The sequence below is a fragment of the Oncorhynchus gorbuscha genome, linkage group LG16 (genome assembly GCF_021184085.1).
Source record: "Oncorhynchus gorbuscha isolate QuinsamMale2020 ecotype Even-year linkage group LG16, OgorEven_v1.0, whole genome shotgun sequence".
Lineage (NCBI taxonomy): Eukaryota > Metazoa > Chordata > Actinopteri > Salmoniformes > Salmonidae > Oncorhynchus > Oncorhynchus gorbuscha.
In genome coordinates, this window is record NC_060188.1 from 14497768 (window position 1) to 14521044 (window position 23277).

Here is a 23277-nt window from a genome sequence, read left to right on the forward strand (position 1 = left end):
ACCAGGAAAAATACCAGATTTAGAGGTTCCAAGCCTGTTCTATTCATTGTTATTTTTATGATCCAGAGCCCTGCGGGCAGTACAGCTGTTCATCCAAACATTCCTGTACCTGTTTCTGGACACGTTACAGACTGGAATGAAATGACTGGACACCTCTGAATTTATATATATATATATATATATGCCATTTAGCAGACGCTTTTATCCAAAGCGACTTACAGTCATGTGTGCATACATTCTACGTATGGTCGTGTGACTTTTCTACTGTACATCTGATTCATGAGTTGATGCATTTACATAGTGGTGGGTGGATATGGGAGTCCTGGGGCATGACATCTTCCCACCTCCTTACACACAACAGACAGGATGTGGGTGTTCTTCAGCAAACACCATCATCTGCGGTTGTTCACATTTGCTTAACTTTTTAAGGCGTGCAACTGTAGGAGGTCCACTCTGAGAAGATAATCAATGGTAATGCAATACAAACTGGATGCACATACTGTATAAGAAAAACGGAATGTTACCAACGTTTATGAAAAGCCAAAAGAAAGCCAATACAACAGGAAGGCAGATATAGGAGCAGTCACTCCAATCAGTTTTTGAACAACCTTTAGAAACCTGAAGTATTCCAACACGTTTTTTTTGGGACGGCCTGATTGTTAGACAGTTTGTAGATAGCAGGGAATCTCTTCTTTTCAGTGTAAAACGTTTTCCCTGGCAAGCTCAAAGCAGTTTAGTTTAGCTCAGCCATCTGAAGATCGTGTAATTGGTCCCTTGATCAAACAGGGTGATTGAACAGGGCAATACAGCTATAGTGTGAAGGGAGATTGGGCACAAATCTTGTTTTATGTTCGTAAAGGATATTGGGATTTGGAATACCGGTACATTGCCATTTAATTGGATGATGTTGTCCATTGGTTGTTGTTCTACTCCGTTGTATTGTTTCTAAAAAGCTATTCCTTTAGAACTGTGGTAAAATCCAGTTTAACAAGGTACTTTACCCTACTGTGCTGATTGCTTTGACATAAATCTCTCCAACAGGAAGCAATTTTCCCTGCAAAATGTATGTTATGCGCAGTTCCAGCTACTTATCCGAAACCAAAAGATGAAATGAAGGCTTGTGTTGCCACACATCTTTTTGTAACTGTCACAACTCTCCATTAGCAAGTCACAGTAATGGAAAGAAAGCAACTGTTTTTCTAACGCCACGGAGATGCTCTCCTGTCACTTCACGTTAAACATTCTAAAGAGTTTACATTTTATTTGAGTTTCTTTTGTAATGGGATGATCAATGAATTTGTTGAAATGCAAATAAGGTACAGTGTCCTGCATCTGCTGCTGTAGTAGAGGAGAAACTGTGCTCTACATTGACCAAATAGACATCATTGAATAAAGGGAACATATTCACTCTGTCACATGACATTTAGTCCCACAGATGTCAGGAGGTTGACGATTCGGATTAAATCTGTCTTCCCTCATTCTTCGTTGCTCAAAAGGGAATAGCACAAAATGCCTGCCTTAAAATGTGACTGTGTAGTAGACTAAAGATGCACAAAATGCCTGCCTTAAAATGTGACTGGTTAGTAGAGTAAAGATGCACAAAATCCCATAAATCATCAGTCAGATATCAAAGCACACCACTGCTATCTCTGGACAGATCTCCTACTTTGAATTTAGTAACGCAAAGACAATTTACTAAAATGTCTGTCAATGGGACATAGGTTTATGTGGTCATTCACAGTGGTGTCCAGTCAGCCTGCATTACAAGAGTCAATGATCACAAAAATGAGGGAAAAGTTTATCATATTGTCATGTATTAACAGCCATTTATTTGACATGAAATGCACATAATGTGAATCTATGGTAATGTTTCATTTGATTTCCAAACCTAACCTTTTCATTGTTTTCCCAATAGGCAGCCACCAACATGATTATCAACATAGTCACCTGGATCTTACCCAGGCCCACACACCTAAAATTGGTAAGGATATTTAAGGTTTGCATGTTCACATAAGTACAGTATATATAACATGACTGTGGTTGGTTGGTAATATTTCACTCTTTCCAATGAGTAATAAAAAATGTTTAGATAGTAACTAACCGTCTGTCGACATATATGGTAGATGGAAAGTACATTATGGATACTAGCCATGCCCTTTTAAGTGTGAGATTATACTGCCACACAACACACAGTGGCTCTTGGTTATGCTACAAAGATGTCTTCATTTACCCCAATAAAGTTGAGGGAGGATTAAGTCATATTGATTTCCTGAATGCATGGTTTTATCAGCTCCAGTACGACACATGAACTTTGACTAAATTCGAAATAAGTCAAAATATGCTTTTTTAGAATTCAAGCGAGGACAAAACCATTTATCTTGACTGGAAATGAATAGCTTGTATAGCAAATGAAACGGGGTCTTGTGGAAAATGAATTATAATGGCATCTGTACGGCTTACTCAAGTTATTGAAAAACTTCAATTACTTATATTGTGCCTTATCTATTTTCCTAAATGAGATTTTCTATGAAAAGAGAGATGCTTTTTAGCATGAAATTATTGAGTGGTCACAGCTCTAACACTGCAGAGAAACACCATGAGTTCAGAAAGAAAAGCTATTTGTGCATTGTTGCACAATGCACTGAAACGCTATACCATGCTACACTGTCTGTTTCAACATCAGTGGAGCTGTGGACTCCAACCTCATGGCAGGATAGTTTTCCAATTGTATGTTTTGAGGCCAACATTTTCAAAGGCAAAGGTACTTTTGAAAGTAATTTGAAACAGAAAATGTCAGACACATTGGTTTGGTTATTAATACATACTATGAATAATGTTTGTTATTGTACTGATCCATTTTCTCTTACTTGGATTTGTTATGTAGCACACAGACAAATGAGACATGGTAAGTAATACGCATATACACCTGCTGTACATGTGTATTCCCTTTCTCTTTTACGTACTGTATAAGTCGACCTCTTGTTGTGACAGTTGGTGACTGTTATGTCTTGTATATCGCTGGGGTCAAGGCGGGGGTTCACTCTTCCTTTTTGTTCAGACTGAATGAACCAGAGTTGACACCAAACTCTCACTTACCTTCTCACTCTGCTCTGCTCTCTTTCTCTCTCTCTCTCCAGTATCTCTCTTTGTTGGGTTAGCTGCCACATAGTGTTCGAAATGGTAGAGTCTCATTAAGATCTGTGGTAACGCTTCAGAACCGGACCTTTGTTACACAAAATACACATTCTACTCCCTTCCATCTTGTCTTGCTCACACTCACACTCTCTTTCACTCTGTCTCTGTCTCTCACGGAATGCCTCACTTCTGTTCCACATGGTCCTTGGTGTTGTGTGTCCCTGTCCTCTCTATCACAGTAGTCACCCAGCCCTATTTTTAAACCTGCCACCGCTGACCAGCACCTCAGAGGACTGGTAACGCTCTACCCCACCCTAACGCTGCTAACGCTCCAGCTGCCTGCGCCACGACCACTTGTCCCACATAACCATTGCCACAGCAGGCAGGCAGGCAGCATAGCCACCCGAAATGGTGCCACGCATACTAGTGACAGCTAGTGTGGCGAGTGCACTTGCAGTCGCAACTAATCCTAGCACACCAGAATTGCACTCTTAAATAACATTTAAAAAAAACCACAACAAATCATGTTAAATCCCGGTTAGAAGAGTCGAACATAACAGTCCCCACTTCAGCTATCCTCACCCACATACCCCCACTGCACCCACACACCCTCCTCACACCCACACTCTGTATCCCCCTGTCTCCTCCAGTGAAGACCCCCTGTGTACGCGCCCCTCTCTGTGGCATCCTCCAGACTGTCGGCTGTTTGATTGTAGCCTGATTGCACTGCGTCAATCTCTCCTGTCTCCCCTGCAGAGAAGCCCCAGCGCATGAACAACATCCTAACCTCGCAGACAGAGCCATACGACCTGGACATGTCCTTCTCACGCTCCTTCCAGAACCTCACCCACCTGCCTCCCAACTACGAACTGGCGGCAATGAGCAAAGCTGACTTAAGTAAATACTCCTCTCTCCACAAATTAAGTAGGTGGTCTTTCATTACATACACCATCATGTTTGTTTGATCTCCTGCCTGGACCCCGCCAGTCCACAGGGGGGAGAAAAGGTTGATCTTAACACATTGTGTTGAAGACCACATTGCATTCAATTACTGTGATGCAATAGTAACCCTGTATGGATGCCTATTACAGGGATGCAAACATAAGTCATGAGCACAAAGTCATTGGGGTTATGAGCTGAATCCAGAGGAAGACATCTCTGTGTGTGAGATGGGTTTCTTGAAATGCACAAGCACATGTTAAAGTCACTGGATTCAGCCCCAGTGTCCCCATCTACCGACCCATTGACTGACATTAATTGTCATGTAATTTGGCTCCATCTGTGGCCTGTGTCATGTAGCTAATGTCTGGTAATGACATATTAACAGCCATTTCTCCATACCCACACGAGTATAGACGCCAACAAGATGGGACTAATGTCTCTGAGATGAGATCTGGGTCAGCCCGATTATTATCATTATAGTTCCTCTGCATGATGGCTTGACTTTCACCATTCTCCATATCCCCTATGACAGCTGCATGCTCTACAGTATGCTCCTCCTCTAGTATCCTGTGGTTGGTTGCGTTGCATGTGTCAGGTGTCATGCAAAAGCATTAGTTCCTTCCTGCTCGAATGTTCAATAGTGCTGTATTAAAATAAGTAGGGTGTGGTATTCTAGTGCAGGCTTGTATGTTATGCTCAGTGTGGACACAGAGAATCAATGTGACGAAACCTTTGATGTGGACAACATTGATAACATCTGAATTGTCTATACTCAGCGATGCTGAGTAGAGTAGATGCTTCTTCATCTAGTACTGCTCAATAGAAACATTACCCACTGGGCACACACTGGCTGAATCAACATTGATTCCTCCTCAATTCAATGTAATTACGTTGAACCAACGTGGAATAGACATTGAATTGATGTCTGTGCCCAGTGGATAGATATAAGACCATAAAATAATCCAAGGATTTCATAACCTTGACGAAAAAATGAAAAATTTCATACATGTTGTATTAGTTCATTAGTTGCTGTTGTTCATCGAATGATTAAAGTTTCTAATTGTGTGATTAACTGAATCAAGCAATTATTAACTCATTAACCTGGGGCACCATGGGAAAACTAGTTTTATTGAGTTTCTATTTCCCAAATTATAAAGAATATCAGAATATCGATTTTACAACAGCCGCTAATTAACCAGTTGCCTCTACCAATCTCGTTCTGAATGTCGATTAGCCTGTGAATCTGCACGGACTCGGATCTCACCAATTAGTTCGTACCACACCAATCTTAGTTGAATATTTACTTACTAAAAAGCTAAAATTATGAAAAAAGATACACATAGACAAAACACATGTTCGATGACGCACTACTCCGGCGCACCTCCCTGATCGTCCTCCCGATGCCAGTGTCCTTTTGGCTTAGGAGTCTGTTCCCTCACCCTTTGCTCTGGAAGGGCTCTTCTGAGGACAGACAGCTCTGTAGCTCAGAGTTCACAGCATAGGAATGAAACCTTTTAAAAACCACAATTCGATGGGAGATGGAGGCTAGGTGGTTCGACTTGAATTCACCTGCTTAGACACAGCTACTCATCCGTAGCTTGGGTAGAAAAGGATTTCTTTGTCTTCAAACTTGCATTGCGTTCTGGGTTCGTTGACTTTTTAGACCTTGGCTGCAGCTTGGGTCACGTAGTCTTCCTGTAAATTCTATACTCACAGGTTTTATACCCTTTAGTCAGAAGTGGGCGTAACCACGTTTAGGGCAATTCTCTGGGCATACCAAGTTAATGAGGCAAGGTCTAGATTTTATTCAAATCCAATTTTAGACAACTAACTTAACATTTCATCTTCCCCAAAACATTCACTTTGGTTTGGATATTTTCCATACAACGTAAAATGTATAAACATCAAACATATACTAGGGAAGCTATTCACATTACAATGTTTTCATAATAACGTAATCTATTAACCTTTAATAACAAAACAAAAATGACATACATTTTCATATTCCATCTATCGTCATGACCACCATTGTGGTTGACGGAAACCATTGTTCCAAAGTCCCTTTATTTCATGTTTAATGTTCTGAGGCTGGTTCTCCATAGTAACAGGACAAAGGAATTTGTCTGTGGCCTGAGATTTACCAGGGGCGTGAGGGGTCATAAAACCCCCCACATCTTCAGACCCCTAGATCTCTCCTCCTCTGTTGGGGTTGAGAGATAATCTGTAGGGTTGTGGTCTCCTGTAACCTGACCTGGTCAGGACAGTCATGACAATGTTATGCACCAATTAAAATTTTCCCTTATCAAACCAAGGGGTCTTCTCTTAATGTCATGGGGCGTTGTAAACACACTGAAATCACAGAGAGGAATCCAATTAAATGAAAAACAGTTTGAGCTGGGACCCATAAACCCTAAAGTATTTGTCAGAGAAGTGAATATTTCAGTTCTCTACCTACCTACAGTACAGTGACAGCTCTTCTGAGAGGAGAGGTCCCTCATACCTCTGATAGATGCTGTGGCTTTGTGCAAGGAGAGAGGCTTTGGAAAAATGCCAAAAACATATATAATGCTTTTTTAATGAAACCATTTCTAGAGATGATGCTGAAAATCTAATTAATATGGTTCATTTGTGATTCTATGCTGTAGTCTGTGTGTGATTCCTCCGCTTCCTCCTCCTCCTCCTCCTCCTTCGTTCTCCCCTGTCCGTCAGACAGGACTGGAGGGAGCCGGGGATGGAGATGGAGGACACTACTCTAAAATAACCTGCTCAGACCCTCCAAGGATCTAGTGGGTGGAGCGGAAGGGAGGAGGCAGCAGCAATCTTATTTGGCTCGTTCTTCTCCTTCTTTCTGTAATCAACTTAAAAGGCATTAGAACACTCGTCAGAACAACAGAGCCCCTTTAATCCCCATGCCAAGCAAAAAGCTAAATGATATTATTGTGGGCCCCTTTCTCTTACCACGTCTTATCTTAATCCCCTCTAAAGATCCCTTTATAATTGATGTTTCACAAGTTTTTCTACAAGTCTATGTGCATTATGTGATTACTGCTCCGTCTGGGCCGGATGATGGCGTATTGGGATCAATAGCTACCACAGATGAATATACTCACCACATTGAATTACATCTGGGTGACTGGAGACTTCAGTTGAATTAAGGGTAAGGAAAGGGAAAGGGGATACCTAGTCAGTTAGCCACAGCTAGCAGGATTGTGGTTTCACCTCACCTTCGAGACCCCGTGCCCTCTCAAAATCGAATGCATGTGAAAGTGCAACGTCTTATTCAAAGCAGCATGGAAATGAATCCAGAATCTCTTGAACATAAAAGTAAAAAGGAAGGACATACATTTGTTCTTTGTAACATCATGAGCATGGACACAAAACACACGAGGTTGCAAAGTTGCATCTTTCATACTAATAATGTGGCCTAATGCCCTATGTGAATTATTTAGGAAAGGTCTAACATTTTTTAACAACAGTTAAAATGTCAAATTTAAATTGATTCCCAACTTGAAATGTCAAAACTAAAGCATCCGAGGAGAGTTGGTGGAAATGTCTCTGAGTACAACATGAAAACAACCCCTATTTCAACATGGCATAGTATTTTTAATGCAATGATGTAAATTCTAAATCTGTGATCTATAGGCTTAGGATAAACTGAACCCTAATCCTTATAACTCGAACGAAGAGGAACTTAACGGACATGTCCTGTCTATTGTGGGCAAGCTATAGCCTCTGGGTCAGTGTTGAAGAACATTTCTTACCATAATGTCACACCTAAAAGGACCCTTGGAGAAAAAGACAAAACGCAATTGCCAGAAGCCTAACCCAGGTCTTCTTCATTAGTGATGCACGGCTGGGGAAAATAAATCCCTTATGTAGAGAAAAAAAGGTTATCTTCTCTATCCAGGCGTGGCATCTATCTAAGGAGGAGGGTTTAAATATCCATACCAAAACAAAATCCTTATCATTCAAATCTTAGTCAAGCACAGTCTTGTCCAGACATTTTTAGACCACCTCTGTGTGTTCCTGAGGCCTTAGGAAATTAGCTTCCGCTGAGGTATCTAACCCCCAGAGATGACAGTTAGTCACAGTAGTTTCAGGGTGCCATCAATCTGATGTTTCCAGGCCCAGCCGGTCTAAAAGCCTGTTTAAAAGTCATTTGAGAGGAGCCCGCCGCTTTCCTCATGCAGATGTAATGACTTTAACATCAGGAGAGTGTTGGCACTCGCTGTAGACCCCTCTGCTTTTGGCAGAGTCAAACCACTGGCTACCCTGCAGTGCAACACTCGCATCACTGACACTTTGATTGTTTTGCCTCGCGGCAGGCTTGTCGTCCTTTCCACGCCAGAACAGGAGTGGAATTATTGTGATGCGAGAGAGCCCCTGACTTCTCCCATGAAAGCAGAAGGACAGAAAATGCAATCATAATCAAAGGGGAATGGTAGGAGTTGTCACAGTAGAACTGCTGAGCTGATCCACCCAGGAGGAGGTATAGAATCATTCTTTATATAGAGTGTAATGTTTCTCCTGTCCTTCTCCCTCTTTCCTCCCCCTCCCTCCTTTCCCACTCAGGTGATAAGGACATAGATGAGTACTACATGCGGAAGCGACACCAAGACATGGCAGGTCGGCAGATTCTGCAGCCGCCCCACATGGTGAAGCTGAACACAGAGCCCCACCAGCAGCACCGTCAGCGGCCTCACCGTGTCCAGAGGGCCATGTCCCAGGACCATGTGCTGTCCCCAGAGAGGACCCCACGCCATGGCTACGGCCTCTCAGCCTACAACATGGGTGTCTCTTCCTACGGCAGCCGCATTCTTTCAGAGGAGCAGCTGCTCTCCGCAGACCGCCTCCAGTCCCAGGACCCCCTGCTCTCGCCGGACAAGATGCTGTCGCTGCGGCGCTCCAACTTCCGGGAGAAGGCCATGTCGCGGGCCATGTCCCATGTAGACATCAACTTTGTGCCCACCACACCTGTCATAGACCGCAGTGAGCGCTACGCTAAGATGCAAAAGATGCACTCCCATCCCACTACCATCAACGACTCATACAACACGCTCACCGTCAACCACCCGACCACCAACAAGAGGCAGCAGTTTGCCTCGCGACGGACACACACGGTGGACCATCTACAGTACATCCCAGGCCACCAGCACAACAACCAGTACCGCACGGCCAGTAAGAACGAGGTAACTGTTTAACGAGAGGGTGGCTGGCCAAGGATTCCTGTGTCAACAGACTGTCAACAGATGAAAGCAGCAGATACTTCCAGAGGTGTGCAACCTCACCTTAGGTCTTCTTTTCAAAGTAGCCAACAAATAACCCTTCTTGCTTTCAGCTCAAGCTCTCAGTTTCATTCAGATTTGGATCATCACAACTAGAATCAACCACAAAGACATCAGTACTTTATCTATAAGGCAACATAAGGGCTTTGCACGTTGACACATAAGGAATGCTTTATGTGAGGTTATCCGTAAGAAGACAATATTTTTTAAAAAGGGGAATTGGAAAGGAACTGGATCAACTTTATAAATATATACATATATTTACTATTTGTATTTTCGGTCCTTGTTATAGCTTTAGAGATTCTTATTGAACTTAACTGGTGTTAGAACTTCAAGAGGTGCCTCTCGAAATTGTTCCCATTTCAACGATGAAGTGGATTTGTGGGTTAAAAAGCACAATTAATGGGTTTTTTTTCTCTGTTGGTTTATTCTTGTTTTTTGGTAACGGCCAGCACATATCAGCTTATTAGTGGATATAGTGGCAATTTCCGTTGCATAAATGATTGTAAATAGGCTATATTAGCAGAATTATACACTAAATGAGAAGAGCTGGACAAGTGGAATTGTTGAGTTTCTACCCAAGAGTCTACAGTCTTTTCACAATTAAAGATCACAATTTCAGATTAGTCCAAACCCTCAACAAATACATGATACTAACAAACATGTACAATAATGTGTGTGCGTATGTGTGTATATTTTTGTAACTGGGCTTGTAGGATGATTGTGTATGGCTAGGGTTGAATCAACCTCATGCCACTGTTAATTGGCAGCTTTAGACTGTAGGCACACTACTCCACAGGTGACCATGTAAACTAATGCTTCTTTCAAATTGCTTCATTTTCTGCACTCATTCCCTCGCTATATAATCCAAGTGGATGACATCCATTTTGTTTTCAGTTCGGAAAAGCTGCTTTCATTCTGATATACAGTATTGTTGTATATTTGACTCCATTCATCAGAGTTGAAGAATAATAGTTGTTGTTATGTGTTTACAATTGTTACATTGTTGCAGGTGTGTTGACGTACCTGACACAATCGACAAAGAGGACATCAATATAATCACTAGCTAAGCAAGGATTAAAACTGTGATTTTTATGTCCAGATGTTTTCATTAAAGCAATGCCTTATTGTGTGGAAGCCCCATACTCATGTTCTTAATTGTACAATCACGCTTGTGTTTTTATGTCTTGTGTCTAACATGTGGATGCGTAACCAACTTTGTACGTCATTTTTTAAATCATTGATGATTTACCAGCACTATAGAAGGACACAATCCGTTTATGTGTTATACCTCAGAATCTATAGGACTGTAACGGTTTTCTAGGTGTGAAGGAGAGTCGGACCAAAATGCAGCGTGTAGATTGCGATCCATATTTAATGAACAACGTAAACACGAATTAACACAAACACTACAAAACAAAGAAAGTAAATAACGAAACGAAAACTGAAACAGCCTATACTTGTGTCAACTAACACAGCGACAGGAACAAAGACACTAAGGACAATCACCCACGACAAACTCAAAGAATATGGCTGCCTAAATATGGTTCCCAATCAGAGACAACGATAAACACCTGCCTCTGATTGAGAACCACTCCAGACAGCCATAGACTTTGCTAGATACCCCACTAAGCTACAATCCCCAATACCAACACCAAAACCCCAAGACAAAACACACCACAATACAAAAACCCCATGCCACACCCTGGCCTGACCCAATACATGAAGATAAACACAAAATACTTCGACCAGGGCGTGACAGAACCTTCCCCCCTAAGGTGCGGACTCCTGAACGCACCTCAAAATAATAGGGAGGGTCCGGGTGGGCGTCTGTCCATGGTGGCGGCTCCGGCGCGGGACGTGGACCCCACTCAGTCAATGTCTTAGTCCCCTCTCCTCGCGTCCCTGGATAGTCCACACTCTCCGCCGACCATGGCCTAGTAGTCCTCACCCAGAACCCCACTGGACTGAGGAGCAGATCGGGACTGAAAGAGAAAGCTCGGGAGTGAGAGAAAGCTCAGGAGTGAGAGGAAGCTCAGGAGTGAGAGGAAGCTCAGGAGTGAGAGGAAGCTCAGGCAGGTAGATAGATCTACCAGATCCTGGCTGGCTGGTGGTCTCAGCAGATCCTGGCTGACTGGCAGATCCTGGCTGACTGGCGCATCTGGCGGATCCTGGCTGACTGGCGGATCCTGGCCGACTGGCAGATCCTGGCCGACTGGCAGATCTGGAAGAGTCTGGTTGACTGGCAGATCTGGAAGAGTCTGGTTGACTGGCAGATCTGGAAGAGTCTGGTTGACTGGCGGATCTGGATGAGTCTGGCTGACTGGCGATCTGGAAGAGTCTGGCTGACTGGCGGATCCTGGCAGACTGAAAGATCTGGCTGCTCCACAGAGGCAATCAGAGTGATTCTCAGGTTGGCTCTGATTGGGAACCATATTTAGGTAGCCTGGGTTTCACTGTGTGTTTTGTGGGTGATTGTTCCTGTCTCTGTGTTTGTTGTCACAAGATAGGCTGTATAGGTTTTCGTATTTCGTTTGTTGTTTTGCATATTTAGTTATTTCATGTATCATTCTATTTTCATTAAAGAACATGAGTAACCACCACGCTGCATTTTGGTCCGACTCTCTTTCTACAGACGAACACCGTTACAAGGACACAAATTTTACAAGGATGAAATTCTTAAATTAACAAAATGTTCTTTGAAAAGAAGCAAAGTAAGTGATTATTTTAAGCAAAAAAACACAAGAAACTAGAATTGAAAAAATACTTCACATGAGAAAGAAAAATGTCTTCCACATTTTCAAATTCATCCAGACTTCCTTGTGGACTCCCACTGTGTCCTCTTATACTTATAGAGTAACAGACACATCAAGTACATGATTTGTCGTTGTTTTTACTTTTCAACTATCTCTTCAGTTAACAAGAAAGTCCAAATATTATCGTAAAATCCTGGGTCATGGAAATGGGTATATAGACATTTACAGTAGAGATGTTGTTATATACATTTGCTGGTCATTGACCATTTCAAACATTCTCACTGGTGTACTACCTTAAATGTTAGGAGCTTGCATAATATTGTTACAACTTGTGCAGTGTGTCCCTATTTAAGACTTAATTTTGCCATTTGTCATTACAACAGAGGCTAACATTGCAACAGAGGCTAACATTACAACAGAGGCTAACATTGCAACAGAGGCTAACAGAGGCTAACATTTTTCTTGGTAATTGATATGCTTATATCATTATATGACTTGCTATACTATACTGTATGTTCACATGCAATGTAGACACAGTAGAAATTGATGCACTTGAAATATTAAGAGCAATTATTACACTTGTTTCAAGCCCTTGTATCAGCTAAGATATTGAGAGGATGGCAACTAAAATGTAATTTATTTACAGGTTCAAGTTAAGGCCAGAGTACCAAAAGAAAAACATGATAGTTCAATATGGAGTTTCATAGTCCTTGTCAAGCTCCAATGATAGTTTTATAGCCATGTTTTATTGTTGTAGCTATGTCAGAGCAACAAAAAAAATTGAGCAACGAAAAAATGACATTTGATGGCCCTGACTCTGACATTGTGGAGGTGCAACACTGTGTTGTACTGACGTTGCACCACCGGAATCTTACAGACATGTCTCTAAGCAACCATCTATCTGGCTCAAATACATCCACCCCATCGCAGAGCTCCGGATTTACTTTCCAGTCTGTCAATGATATTGTCCACAAGAAGCTTTTCCCACACACATGAGGCTAGAGCTCAGTTTTTACCGTAGGTTCTGAGACTAAGGTGCTGCTAAGTTGTTCTGTCCCATAATCTATCTGCTGTAAAAGCTCAGTTTACTTTTGTTGCAAATATTCCTTGCCATTTATTAAGCTTGTATTTTTATGTGTCATTGTGGTATGAATGAAAATTCCTTTGTGTCTTTGTTGCACAAACAATGGAGGACAAGTTTAAAAAGCTTCAAAGCAAGCAGTATATGACTGTTCCTGTGCAAATGTTTTTGTTTACAAATGAATTATTAAAGCACATCCCATGTGTATTGTACAAAACAATAATCCGTTTAGTAAATATGGAGTCTGGGGGAATTTTTTCACATGTTCATTTAAACAATATTCACGAATTAGAGAGTGAATTGGTAATATTGGTATTATGTTTTTTCATGGCTGAGGTATAAACATATATTAACTGTTTGTAAAGAATGACAGAGAACTATAACCCGCATCTACTGTATATATGGAATTATACAACTTGTTTGACAGTCTAATAAATGTATAAACCTAAACATTTCAACATCAAATTAGCATATACCCCATAGATATAATACTATGGACCCCCAGGTTAAGTTACAAATCGTTGTTATCCTGTCACCTATATTAACTAGACTAAATGCTACTCTACGATTTTTGCAAGAAGTTGCCCAAATTGTAAGGTCTTACACACCACACATTTGGAATACACATGATAAAGAAACATCTTCATCCACTAAGGGGACTGATGACAAGACATGCTATGTAGTATATCCCTTTGTCCTTTAATAAAGCTTCCAGTGCTCTTCCACTGCTGCAGTTTGTTCCACTGCTGCAGTTTGTTCCACTGCTGCACTTCCACTGCTGCACTTTACCTACGAATTCTATTGGTAGGTAAAGTTAACTACACATTAATGATTCAAATCAATAAGGGAGCATTATCAACTCTTTTTTCCACTCCTCATCCCCTGAGAGTTTGAATCTACTGTATCTACTGACCTAATGGCACTCACAGTAACAACAGAATACATTATGACTGCCATTACTCTGATGACACACATATTAATACCCACTGTTTCCAGAACAGCCAGTACAATTTCAAAGCCTCTTTAAATTCATAGAGTCAGAAGAAAACATTTCCTCGCAACATGAAAACAAAAGCCTTGTGGTTACAATTGTGTACAGATAAATGGGAAACAGCTATGGTTTTCACTTTGTGTCGGACCCTCCCATTTGCATTTAGATGGGAAAAGGTCATGGCTATTGGAACCTGTGAGGTAAGAAGGAAATAGCAGTGGTCAAACACATTAACAGACAGAAAGGAAAATGAATCTGCGCAAATTGGTCCATGGCAGAGTACATTAACCAACTGAACTTGTTTTTCCACTAATAGTTTTTAAAATGAAAAGAATAGTCCTGACAAAAACGAACTTACGGATAGATGTAGGATCAATTTGATCAATCTTTTGTGGCTGAGAATTTTCCTGCGCCGCTTTATGATTGACATATATTCACTGAAAACCCACACTAACCGTATTGCATTTTCATGTAGTCTACCTTTGGCCAGCTAATAGCCTAACCACCAATCAAACAACATTATAGAATAAACGTTCAACTCCTGTTGCTGCAAGATTATTTTGCTCTGACAATATAGGTCAAACATTTATATATTCTAAGCCATACAACTCAAGGGAGTTCTCTGATATCAGAGAAGTTGTGGCTTTACCTCAGGGTAAACAATTCAAAGGAAATGCCACTGCCAACAGGAAAACGGCCATGGTGTTTCTGCCATGGCACTTGTCATTCACTGCACATTTTGCCAGACTACTGCTTTGAGGCCAGGTTTTTTATGGAGTGACCTTTCTATCCTTCTGGGAAGAATTTGAGCAACATGACAACTTAAGAGTATGACAGACTTCTCGCTGTATTTCATTCCTCTGTATTACAGTTGGACCTGTTGGTTAAGCTGACTTGTGAGGTGAAGGAATTCAGAGAACTGGGGTTGACCTTCTGTCTCAGCACCTACGTACCTGATCAGATCAGAATCCACAACACCATGGAGAATAGGCTGTCTAGGATTGATAGCACAGTACAGGGAAGGAATACTATGAGGAATGGAGACAGGGTACCACACTGCCCTGTCACTTACAGTAAAAACTCAAATGACAGGTGTTATAGTATCCATTTCCTCCACAGCAATTACACTTTAATAACCTATTCAGAAACATAGCAAAGATTGGACAACATTGATTGGATGTGTGTAATGTATGGGTCACCACTGCAGCTCCATGTCTCATGGGTGCAAAATAGGCTATGAATGTGGGCAACATGTAAATGCAGAGAGTAAGTGTCGGTGCTAAGGGAGGCCTGTGTGTGAGGAGTGTTAACAGCATGACATTCAACGCTGACCAGCCGACCATGTGTGTCAGATGATGAATGCACCTAACGGGGCCCGGCACTGCTCCCAGCACTAAATCCCCAAAGCTCACACACAGCCCCAAACAGCTCCACACAGCCCCACACAGGCTGAAAGTATTGATCCCCCAACACTGCCTCGCCACCACTTAAATGAGAGCAGTCAATTGGATACCGTGCAGGCGCGTAGGCGGCCAAGGTATTCTCTCTTGGGAATGGTGTGGTTGGGTGGAGGAAGGAGAGGGTAGAACGAGTGTAACTACAGTTGGTGAGGTCTGGTGTTGTAAAAGCCTGTAGGCGTCTATGATGATGTTCGACTTTCAGTTAAACCAATAACGAACCTTCAGTCAACTCAAGCCATCGGCCACTCAGCTGCTTAGCCAGCCAGAACTTCCCCTCATCGAGTGGTAAATTAATGGACGATCATGAGAAGTGGCTGTATGCAGGTAATGATACATAATGGATATACTATTAGGGTCATTTCATAATGAGGCTTGACGAAGCGCCACCAGACCACGGGCGGCCAACCATGTTCTCTCATATCGTTGATCTGGGACCTCATCACCTTGGCTGCTTTCAGCCACAGTGTGAGGTTAAGAGTCTACTGTGAGAGAGGACTAAGGGGGAAAGGGCATCTGCCCAGCAAATGATGATGATGATTACTGTAATAACAGACTGCTATTGCCTAGTTATCATATTAAATAGGCTATATTACATAGACGTGTACACCTAAATGTAGGCCTACAACGTTTTGTCTGCATTTTTAGAATCATCTGCTTTGTCACATATGCTTTATTTGGCTCGAGGAGGATGAGTATTACAAAGTGTACGAAAAGTAGGATGGTAGTTTGCACTCTAGTTATCGTCCTACAGATGGCATTATTGCAGTTATTTTAAAGAAGTTTATTGCAAATCCATAGGACCTGAATCGACAGTCTTAATGTAGGAAAACACTTCCTATTAGTAGCAAGTAGCCTAGTCAAAGATGCATCATTGCAATGTTGGCCCACAACATTTTGTTACAGACAAATTGTACAAAAGTAAACCTTGAATTTGTAGATTTAAAATGTTCCTCTAGTGGCCAGGGTTGGCCTATTTTAAGAAATTCCATTGGTTGGTCAATATAAAAAATCAGATCTTTGATAGGTTGATGAAGAATTTGTATAGGGTTAACATATGTCATGTTATCTGATGGGACCAGCTACAATTTAGCGTTCTGTCACATGCAAGTAAATCAAGTCTGCTGTGCATTTTGTGCAGGAGAACCTGTTTAAATGTACTGTAAATGTTTGCTTATGTTCGCAAGTAAGCCTATGGACCTCGTGCATTTAGGTCAGAACACTCACGCCCGGTTTGAGGTGGATGTCTGCTTTACCTTTTTAAATATTCTCATATTACATCATATGGTGTTACATTATATTAGCACCTTTCTGACACCTTTCTGACACAATGACTATATCAAATATAGTGGAGGGGGAGGTTTTTGTCAATGTGTCCTTGGGTGGGGCGCTTGACCCTGGTTGCTGCTAGAGTGTCTGCTAGATGATTGAATGTAATGTAAATGTTGAGTGGCTTCACTGCATGTAGATTGTATGTTTTGAAATAAATAAGAATTGAACAATAGTTTTGTAATCCACACTAATCATGGAATTGTGACGTCAACGGTCCAGTAGTTGTGAACTGTGCACCAGGCTCCAGGTTTAAATTGCTACATGTGTTCTGAGTTCCATAATGATTCAAATCAGCAATGTGTTCCCAATTATTGCACAACGTTAGCCTATTATGATCCAGTATTGCTAGCAATCCTCAGGAACAATTTACACAGGTTGACAGAGGAAAGAAAGGTAAATGGAATGGAATGATGCAAAATGTAAGCTACAAATTGAAGAGAACTAACACTAAAGTCACAGTTATAAATGTCTGTGGGTATTACTGACGGTGGCTCCTGATAGTGGCTAATATTTAATATGATATAAATTGCAAAATGAATTAAAGTCTGGGCATATAATTTAAACATTCTAAAGTGCATTCATCAACTCGGCAGGTTCAGCCCTATAGCTTGGGTCTACAAATTTCATCCACGCAAATTATGAGGGCATACAATACAAGTTCTGAATAATGGCACAGCTATTTATAGCCTACTTCACTTTGGAAATGGGGCCGCCACACATGTCATGTTAATATGATTTTCAGTTAGCTTCCATGTGACTGGTTTCACATTCGTCTCCAGGGATCATAGGGAAACATCATCTAAACAATTGCTATGTGTATTTACAATCCCCTTCTCCAAACAGATTACTTATTTAACTAGCTCTTATCAACAGCTCTTTTCATTTTATAAATTACAGTCCTTTATTTCTATCAGAAAAAATAAAGTAGATGCTTTTTCCACTGCTTTTTGCACAAAGTTGGTGGAATTATGAGGGAATTAAGTCAAGGTCAGAATACGACGTATCTGTAGACACACCTCCACAACACCTTCATTTCTTAGATCTCCACCCCGACCGAATAGTGTGTGAATAGCATGCTATTCTTATGCTTCAATTCAATGTCAGAATAGGCATAGAGAGAAAAGTGCAGTGGTGACCCGTCATTCGGGGGAGGTGGGGCAGAGCCGTCATTCGGGGGAGGTGGGGCAGAGCCGTCATTCGGGGCAGGTGGGGCAGAGCCGTCATTCGGGGCAGGTGGGGCAGAGCCGTCATTCGGGGCAGGTGGGGCAGGCAGAGCCGTCATTCGGGGCAGGTGGGGCAGAGCCGTCATTTGGGGCAGGTGGGGCAGAGCCGTCATTCTGGGCAGGTGGGGCAGAGCCGTCATTCGGGGCAGGTGGGGCAGAGCCGTCATTCGGGGCAGGTGGGGCAGAGCAGTCATTCGGGGCAGGTGGGGCAGAGCCGTTATTCAGGGCAGGTGGGGCAGAGCCGTCATTCGGGGCAGGTGGGGCATAGCCGTCATTCGGGGCACGTGGGGCAGAGCCGTCATTCGGGGCACGTGGGGCAGAGCCGTCATTCGGGGCAGGTGGGGCAGAGCCGTCATTCTGGGCAGGTGGGGCAGAGCCGTCATCCGGGGCAGGTGGGGCAGAGCCGTCATCCGGGGCAGGTGGGGCAGAGCCCCACATGTTTTGAGCACCACATTTTTGGTTTACCTGTTTTGTCACATATCAGTTTGCAAACAATGTAAAAAATATATATATTTAAAAAATCATTGAGTTAATAAGACCGTATACAAAGATGGTCTATTTTATGATTTCTTTAGTAAGGCAGCTCCAAAATGCAGGTGTTTCAGCCTAGCTCAGCCTAGCCCACTATGTGGTGGTGCGCCAGCCAGCCAGCGGAAAATATGGAGCATAGGGGTTGGTAATGTTCTCTAGTTGCGTCATGATTGGCTCAGTGTTCAGTGTCACTCATGGGGACACTACATCACCGCCAAAAGAGTAAGGCTCAAAAATCAAAGCCCTTTGGGTGCTGCCATACAGTTACATTAGAAGTGCCCATCCAAGAAGGCTAAAGGTCATTGGCCACAGAAAAAAAGATATGTCAAATCATGTTATATCAACAGTAGCTTTTATTGGACTGATCATGTCAACAACATACTTTCAAAATCTTAGCAAGCAGTCATCATCATGAATCAAGTCGACAATCTGCTGGCAAATCATTTTTAATTATTGTCATAAGAAGAGAAATAATGAAGAGAAATTATAGATAAAACGTATCGGTGGTCATTGGCCATTGTACATAAACATTACAAAACAAGTTTGAAGTCACAAATTCAACAATGAGTGGTTTGGAGGGGATCAGTGGCTAACTGCAAGCATTGCACAAAAATCACTAACCTGCTATTCAGTGGAGTGGTGTGTGGTCCTAAGTCTGGGTTTAGGGGTCTCTTTTCCAAATTGATAAACATCCAACATTGACCATGCTTTCAATCCAGCATGACCAGCCGCGCTCAAAACAACTGTTAACTCAGAACTGGGAAATCTGACTTCAGTGAGTTCAAGACAACTGGGCACTCTGGGAGCTCTGACTGGGACAACACGTTTTGAACAGTCATCCAACTTGGAGGAATTGTACGTCGGGAACTTGGGCCTCTTTCTAGAGCTATGACCTGAAGATCACTGGCGTCATCATGATTCTACCTTGTTTTTTTTCTAAATTCCCAGTAGTTTTGAAAGCCCCATAAATCCAGAGAATGGCAGACTTTGATGGCAAATTTACCCACAAAGGACCGTCGCACCACCTTCCTGTTCAAGTGAGCACAGCAAGTCGAATAAATGTCTTGTATGCTGCTGCATAAATGATGTAATATGCCAGGGAGATATGTATACTGTAGCTAAGAAAGTAATACTAAGTGTATGTTGTGTAGTAACCTGTTAGTAGCTAATATGCCTCACCCTAATCATTTGGTATTTTTCCCCTCTTAATTACACCTGCTGTTCTGACTTGTTAGTGCACAGGTAGCCTATAACCTGTTTTAGATTTTAAAATAATCATTGAATATTGTAAGAGCATTCATTGTCCCCTTTATTTATCCTACGGTTCTGACTTGGTGTACAGGGAGAACTCTGTAAGAATGGCCCATGTTCTGAATTCTGTTGCTGTACATTTCAAAAGTGCTAAACAAATAGTTATATTGACTATGTCTGTCCTAGCTCACTCATTTAATGTCTTAATCGAAATTACAGACGGCCTCTTATCTGTTTGTTGTCCCCTTATGCCATAGTTTGTATATCTCAATTGCCAGTAGAAACCACATTTGTTTAAACAAGTCAGCCATATCAGCAATGTTTTTTAAAGGCAGTAAATGAGGCTGAATGAACTGTTTCGCTGCCAGACAAGGCTCAGCTGATAGCCAGGTATAACAGTGGTAAGGTTTTGGGACTGCTGTTGGGACAGTTTTATGTAAGCCCTAACCGTTTGTGGGCACAGTTTGTCACCGTTATAGTACAATGAATGTATGGTTTAGTGTTGTGTTGTGTAGTAGCTTTGCTGGCATGCAAAGCTACTACACAACACAACATGCATGCCCCCCCCCACACACACAAAAATGGTTTGCCCCACCAAGATTTACCACCATTTACATGCACTTAACTCAGGTCGGAATTCCCCCCCTTAAGGGTTAACTCATGTTTAACAAAGTCTGTCATGAATTCTGTAATGTTGTATTCTGTAATTCTGTAATGTTGTGACCTGTCAAAACAACTGCAGTCATAAGGATTAATTATGCATGTACTGCTGAAGTCAAAAGTCTCGCAACTGCTTACATTTCTCCACTCTCGACAACCAAACTACTCAGGAAGTGTTTTCAATTATTGTCAGTGGTTTCTGCCACCTTAATGAATACGCTGTCTGCTTTGTCTTATTGACAACCGCTTCCATTAATCACTACACATACATACACAGTCCACAATTCACTCTCCTTCTGGTCCTCCTCCTCTCCCTCTCTCTCTCGCTCTCTCTATTTTTCTCTCTTCTCACTTCTTTCCTTTCATCTTTTTTTTTTACCACAGCAAATTCACTTTGAATTTCTGTGCTAAACTTCAAGTCAGGAGCTTCACCTCCCATCCAGACTTCACATGGCCAGGGTCAAGAAACGGATCAATGCACCTCAGACTGGAGATGAGGCAATCCCTCAAGTCATTGGTGTGTGATTGGCAGATATTTCCATTTGATCAAATGCCAGCAAAAATCATTCAACGAGAAGGCCCCACTCACCTTATGATGCAGGAACATCACCAGGAATGTGTTCAACCACTAGCATACTATTTTGTTAACAACAAACTGATAGGTGTCATTCCTTGGTGGGTATTTTTTTACAGTTTCTTATGTAATCCCAAGCAGGTAAATACATAAAACACATTTTGTAAACTATAAAGTGAGCTCCAAAAGTATTGGGCAGGTGACACATTTTTTGTTGTTTTGTCTCTGTACTCCAGCACATCGGATTTGAAATTATATAATCACTATGAGGTGATTATATGATTAAAGTGCAGACTGTCAGCTTTCATTTGAGGGTATAGCCTAGTAAGGCATTTCTCGTTTCATTATTACTTAACTCTGAGTAATTATTTATAGGCATGTTGTTGATGTGTTGTTGAAGTGCTGTTGTTGATGTGTTGTTGAAGTGCTGTTGTTGAAGTGCTGTTGTTGATGTGTTGTTGAAGTGCTGTTGTTGAAGTGCTTAAATGGCAGGCTATAGCCTTGAAATAATAATATTAGAAACATAATAAGTTATTTCCGTTCCTTCTTAGGCTACCTGGCTTGCTCCTGACTGATTTAGAGTCCGTATGTTGTTATATAGCCTGTTGAAATGTCAAACATCAATTGATAGTGACAGAGTCACACTTCACTTCCCAAGAAAAGTACATTTTTTATCTCCTATCAAAGGTGCCCCCCGCAGCCTCTGAATATCATAGAGACAAATCCTAGATATCTTATATGCATCTGTCACGTCTTTCGCCGCATTGTACAGCTTGTTTCTTACTTATAACATTGCGGACTAAAGTGTTGTTCCAGATCGCGTTATATAATCAGCCATTTCCTCACATACCCCCTCAATTCAGCCCTGGTTTTAACTCAACACACCAAGCTCTTCACTGACACTGGGATATTAAAGGAATGCATGGAGACTAGGGTTGAATAGCAGGAACTGGGTTACTGAGATTTACCACCCAAACCCACCCCACTTTTCCAGGAATAAATAACTGAGAAACTGGTAAATTATATTACATCATTTATATGAACAGCATGATGTAAAATGGAACTGTTAAATCATATGCAATGTCTAAATCTGGCTTCTCTGTGGCCTTCTCTCTGCTATCTGCATGATCAGTCATCAACGCCCAGGGTGGGGACAGAAAGCGCATCTCAGTCTGGAACGCAGTTCACAATGATTTCGACCTATCATCTCATCATGGTAACTTTTTTTCTTGTGACTGGTAGGCCTGCATTTGCTGCAGCATAGCCTATGCTACAGTAATATAAGGACTGAGTGTGCGTCTAATTTACACATCTCCATCTGACTTTCGAGGGTCACCTTATTTTGTTATTGTAAGCATACATTTTTTGATTGCAGCTGCAGAGTTTTAAAACAGCCACATCACATGCCGGCTTCCACCCGGTTACGTAACCCTGCACCTTAGAGGCTACTGCGCTATATACATAGACATGGAATCACTGGCCACTTTAATAATTGAACACTAGTCACTTTAATAATGTTTAAATAATGGTGACATACTGTTTTACTCATCTCACATGTATATACTGTATTCTATTCTACTGTATTTTAGTCAAATCCACTCCAACATTGATCGATCTAATATTTATATATTTCTTAATTCCATTCTTTTACTTTTAGATTAGTGTGTGTTGTTGTGAACTGTTAGATACTACTGCATTGTTGGAGCTAGGAACATAAGCATTTAGATACACCCATAATAACATCCACTACATATGTGTATGTGACCAATAACATTTTATTTGATTTTAGTCTTTCTCTCTCCATCAGTTCCATTCAAATTTCATCCAAAATAGATAATCCACTTCCATCTTTATATATATATATATATATATATAGAGAGAGATGTCCTAGATGACCTATTTCAGGTAATACATTCAATGCAGTATTATCATTATACTTAGCTAATAAATGATAGGTTATGCATATTAAGCTTCAAACGTCTCCCTCTCTCTTTCTCTCGGAGGACCTGAGCCCTAGGACCATGCCTCAGGACTACCTGGTCTGATGACTCCTTGCTGT

General features: G+C 41.6%; 1 protein-coding gene across 2 annotated transcripts in view; it reads left to right on the forward strand.

Annotated features, from left to right (window-relative positions):
* LOC123998742 (protein shisa-6-like) overlaps window positions 1-10930 on the forward strand; it is an 80081-nt gene extending 69151 nt beyond the window's left edge. The window contains exons 6-9 of one of the 2 annotated variants that reach the window (XM_046303860.1): window positions 1916-1981; window positions 2885-2905; window positions 3892-4059; window positions 8650-10930. In XM_046303860.1, the coding sequence (XP_046159816.1) occupies window positions 1916-1981; window positions 2885-2905; window positions 3892-4059; window positions 8650-9278 (884 nt within the window). In that variant the 3' untranslated portion in view covers window positions 9279-10930. The remainder of the gene's footprint in view (window positions 1-1915; window positions 1982-2884; window positions 2906-3891; window positions 4060-8649) is intronic. The other variant, XM_046303862.1, reaches the window with a different exon arrangement.
* The last annotated feature ends 12347 nt before the right edge of the window (window positions 10931-23277 follow it).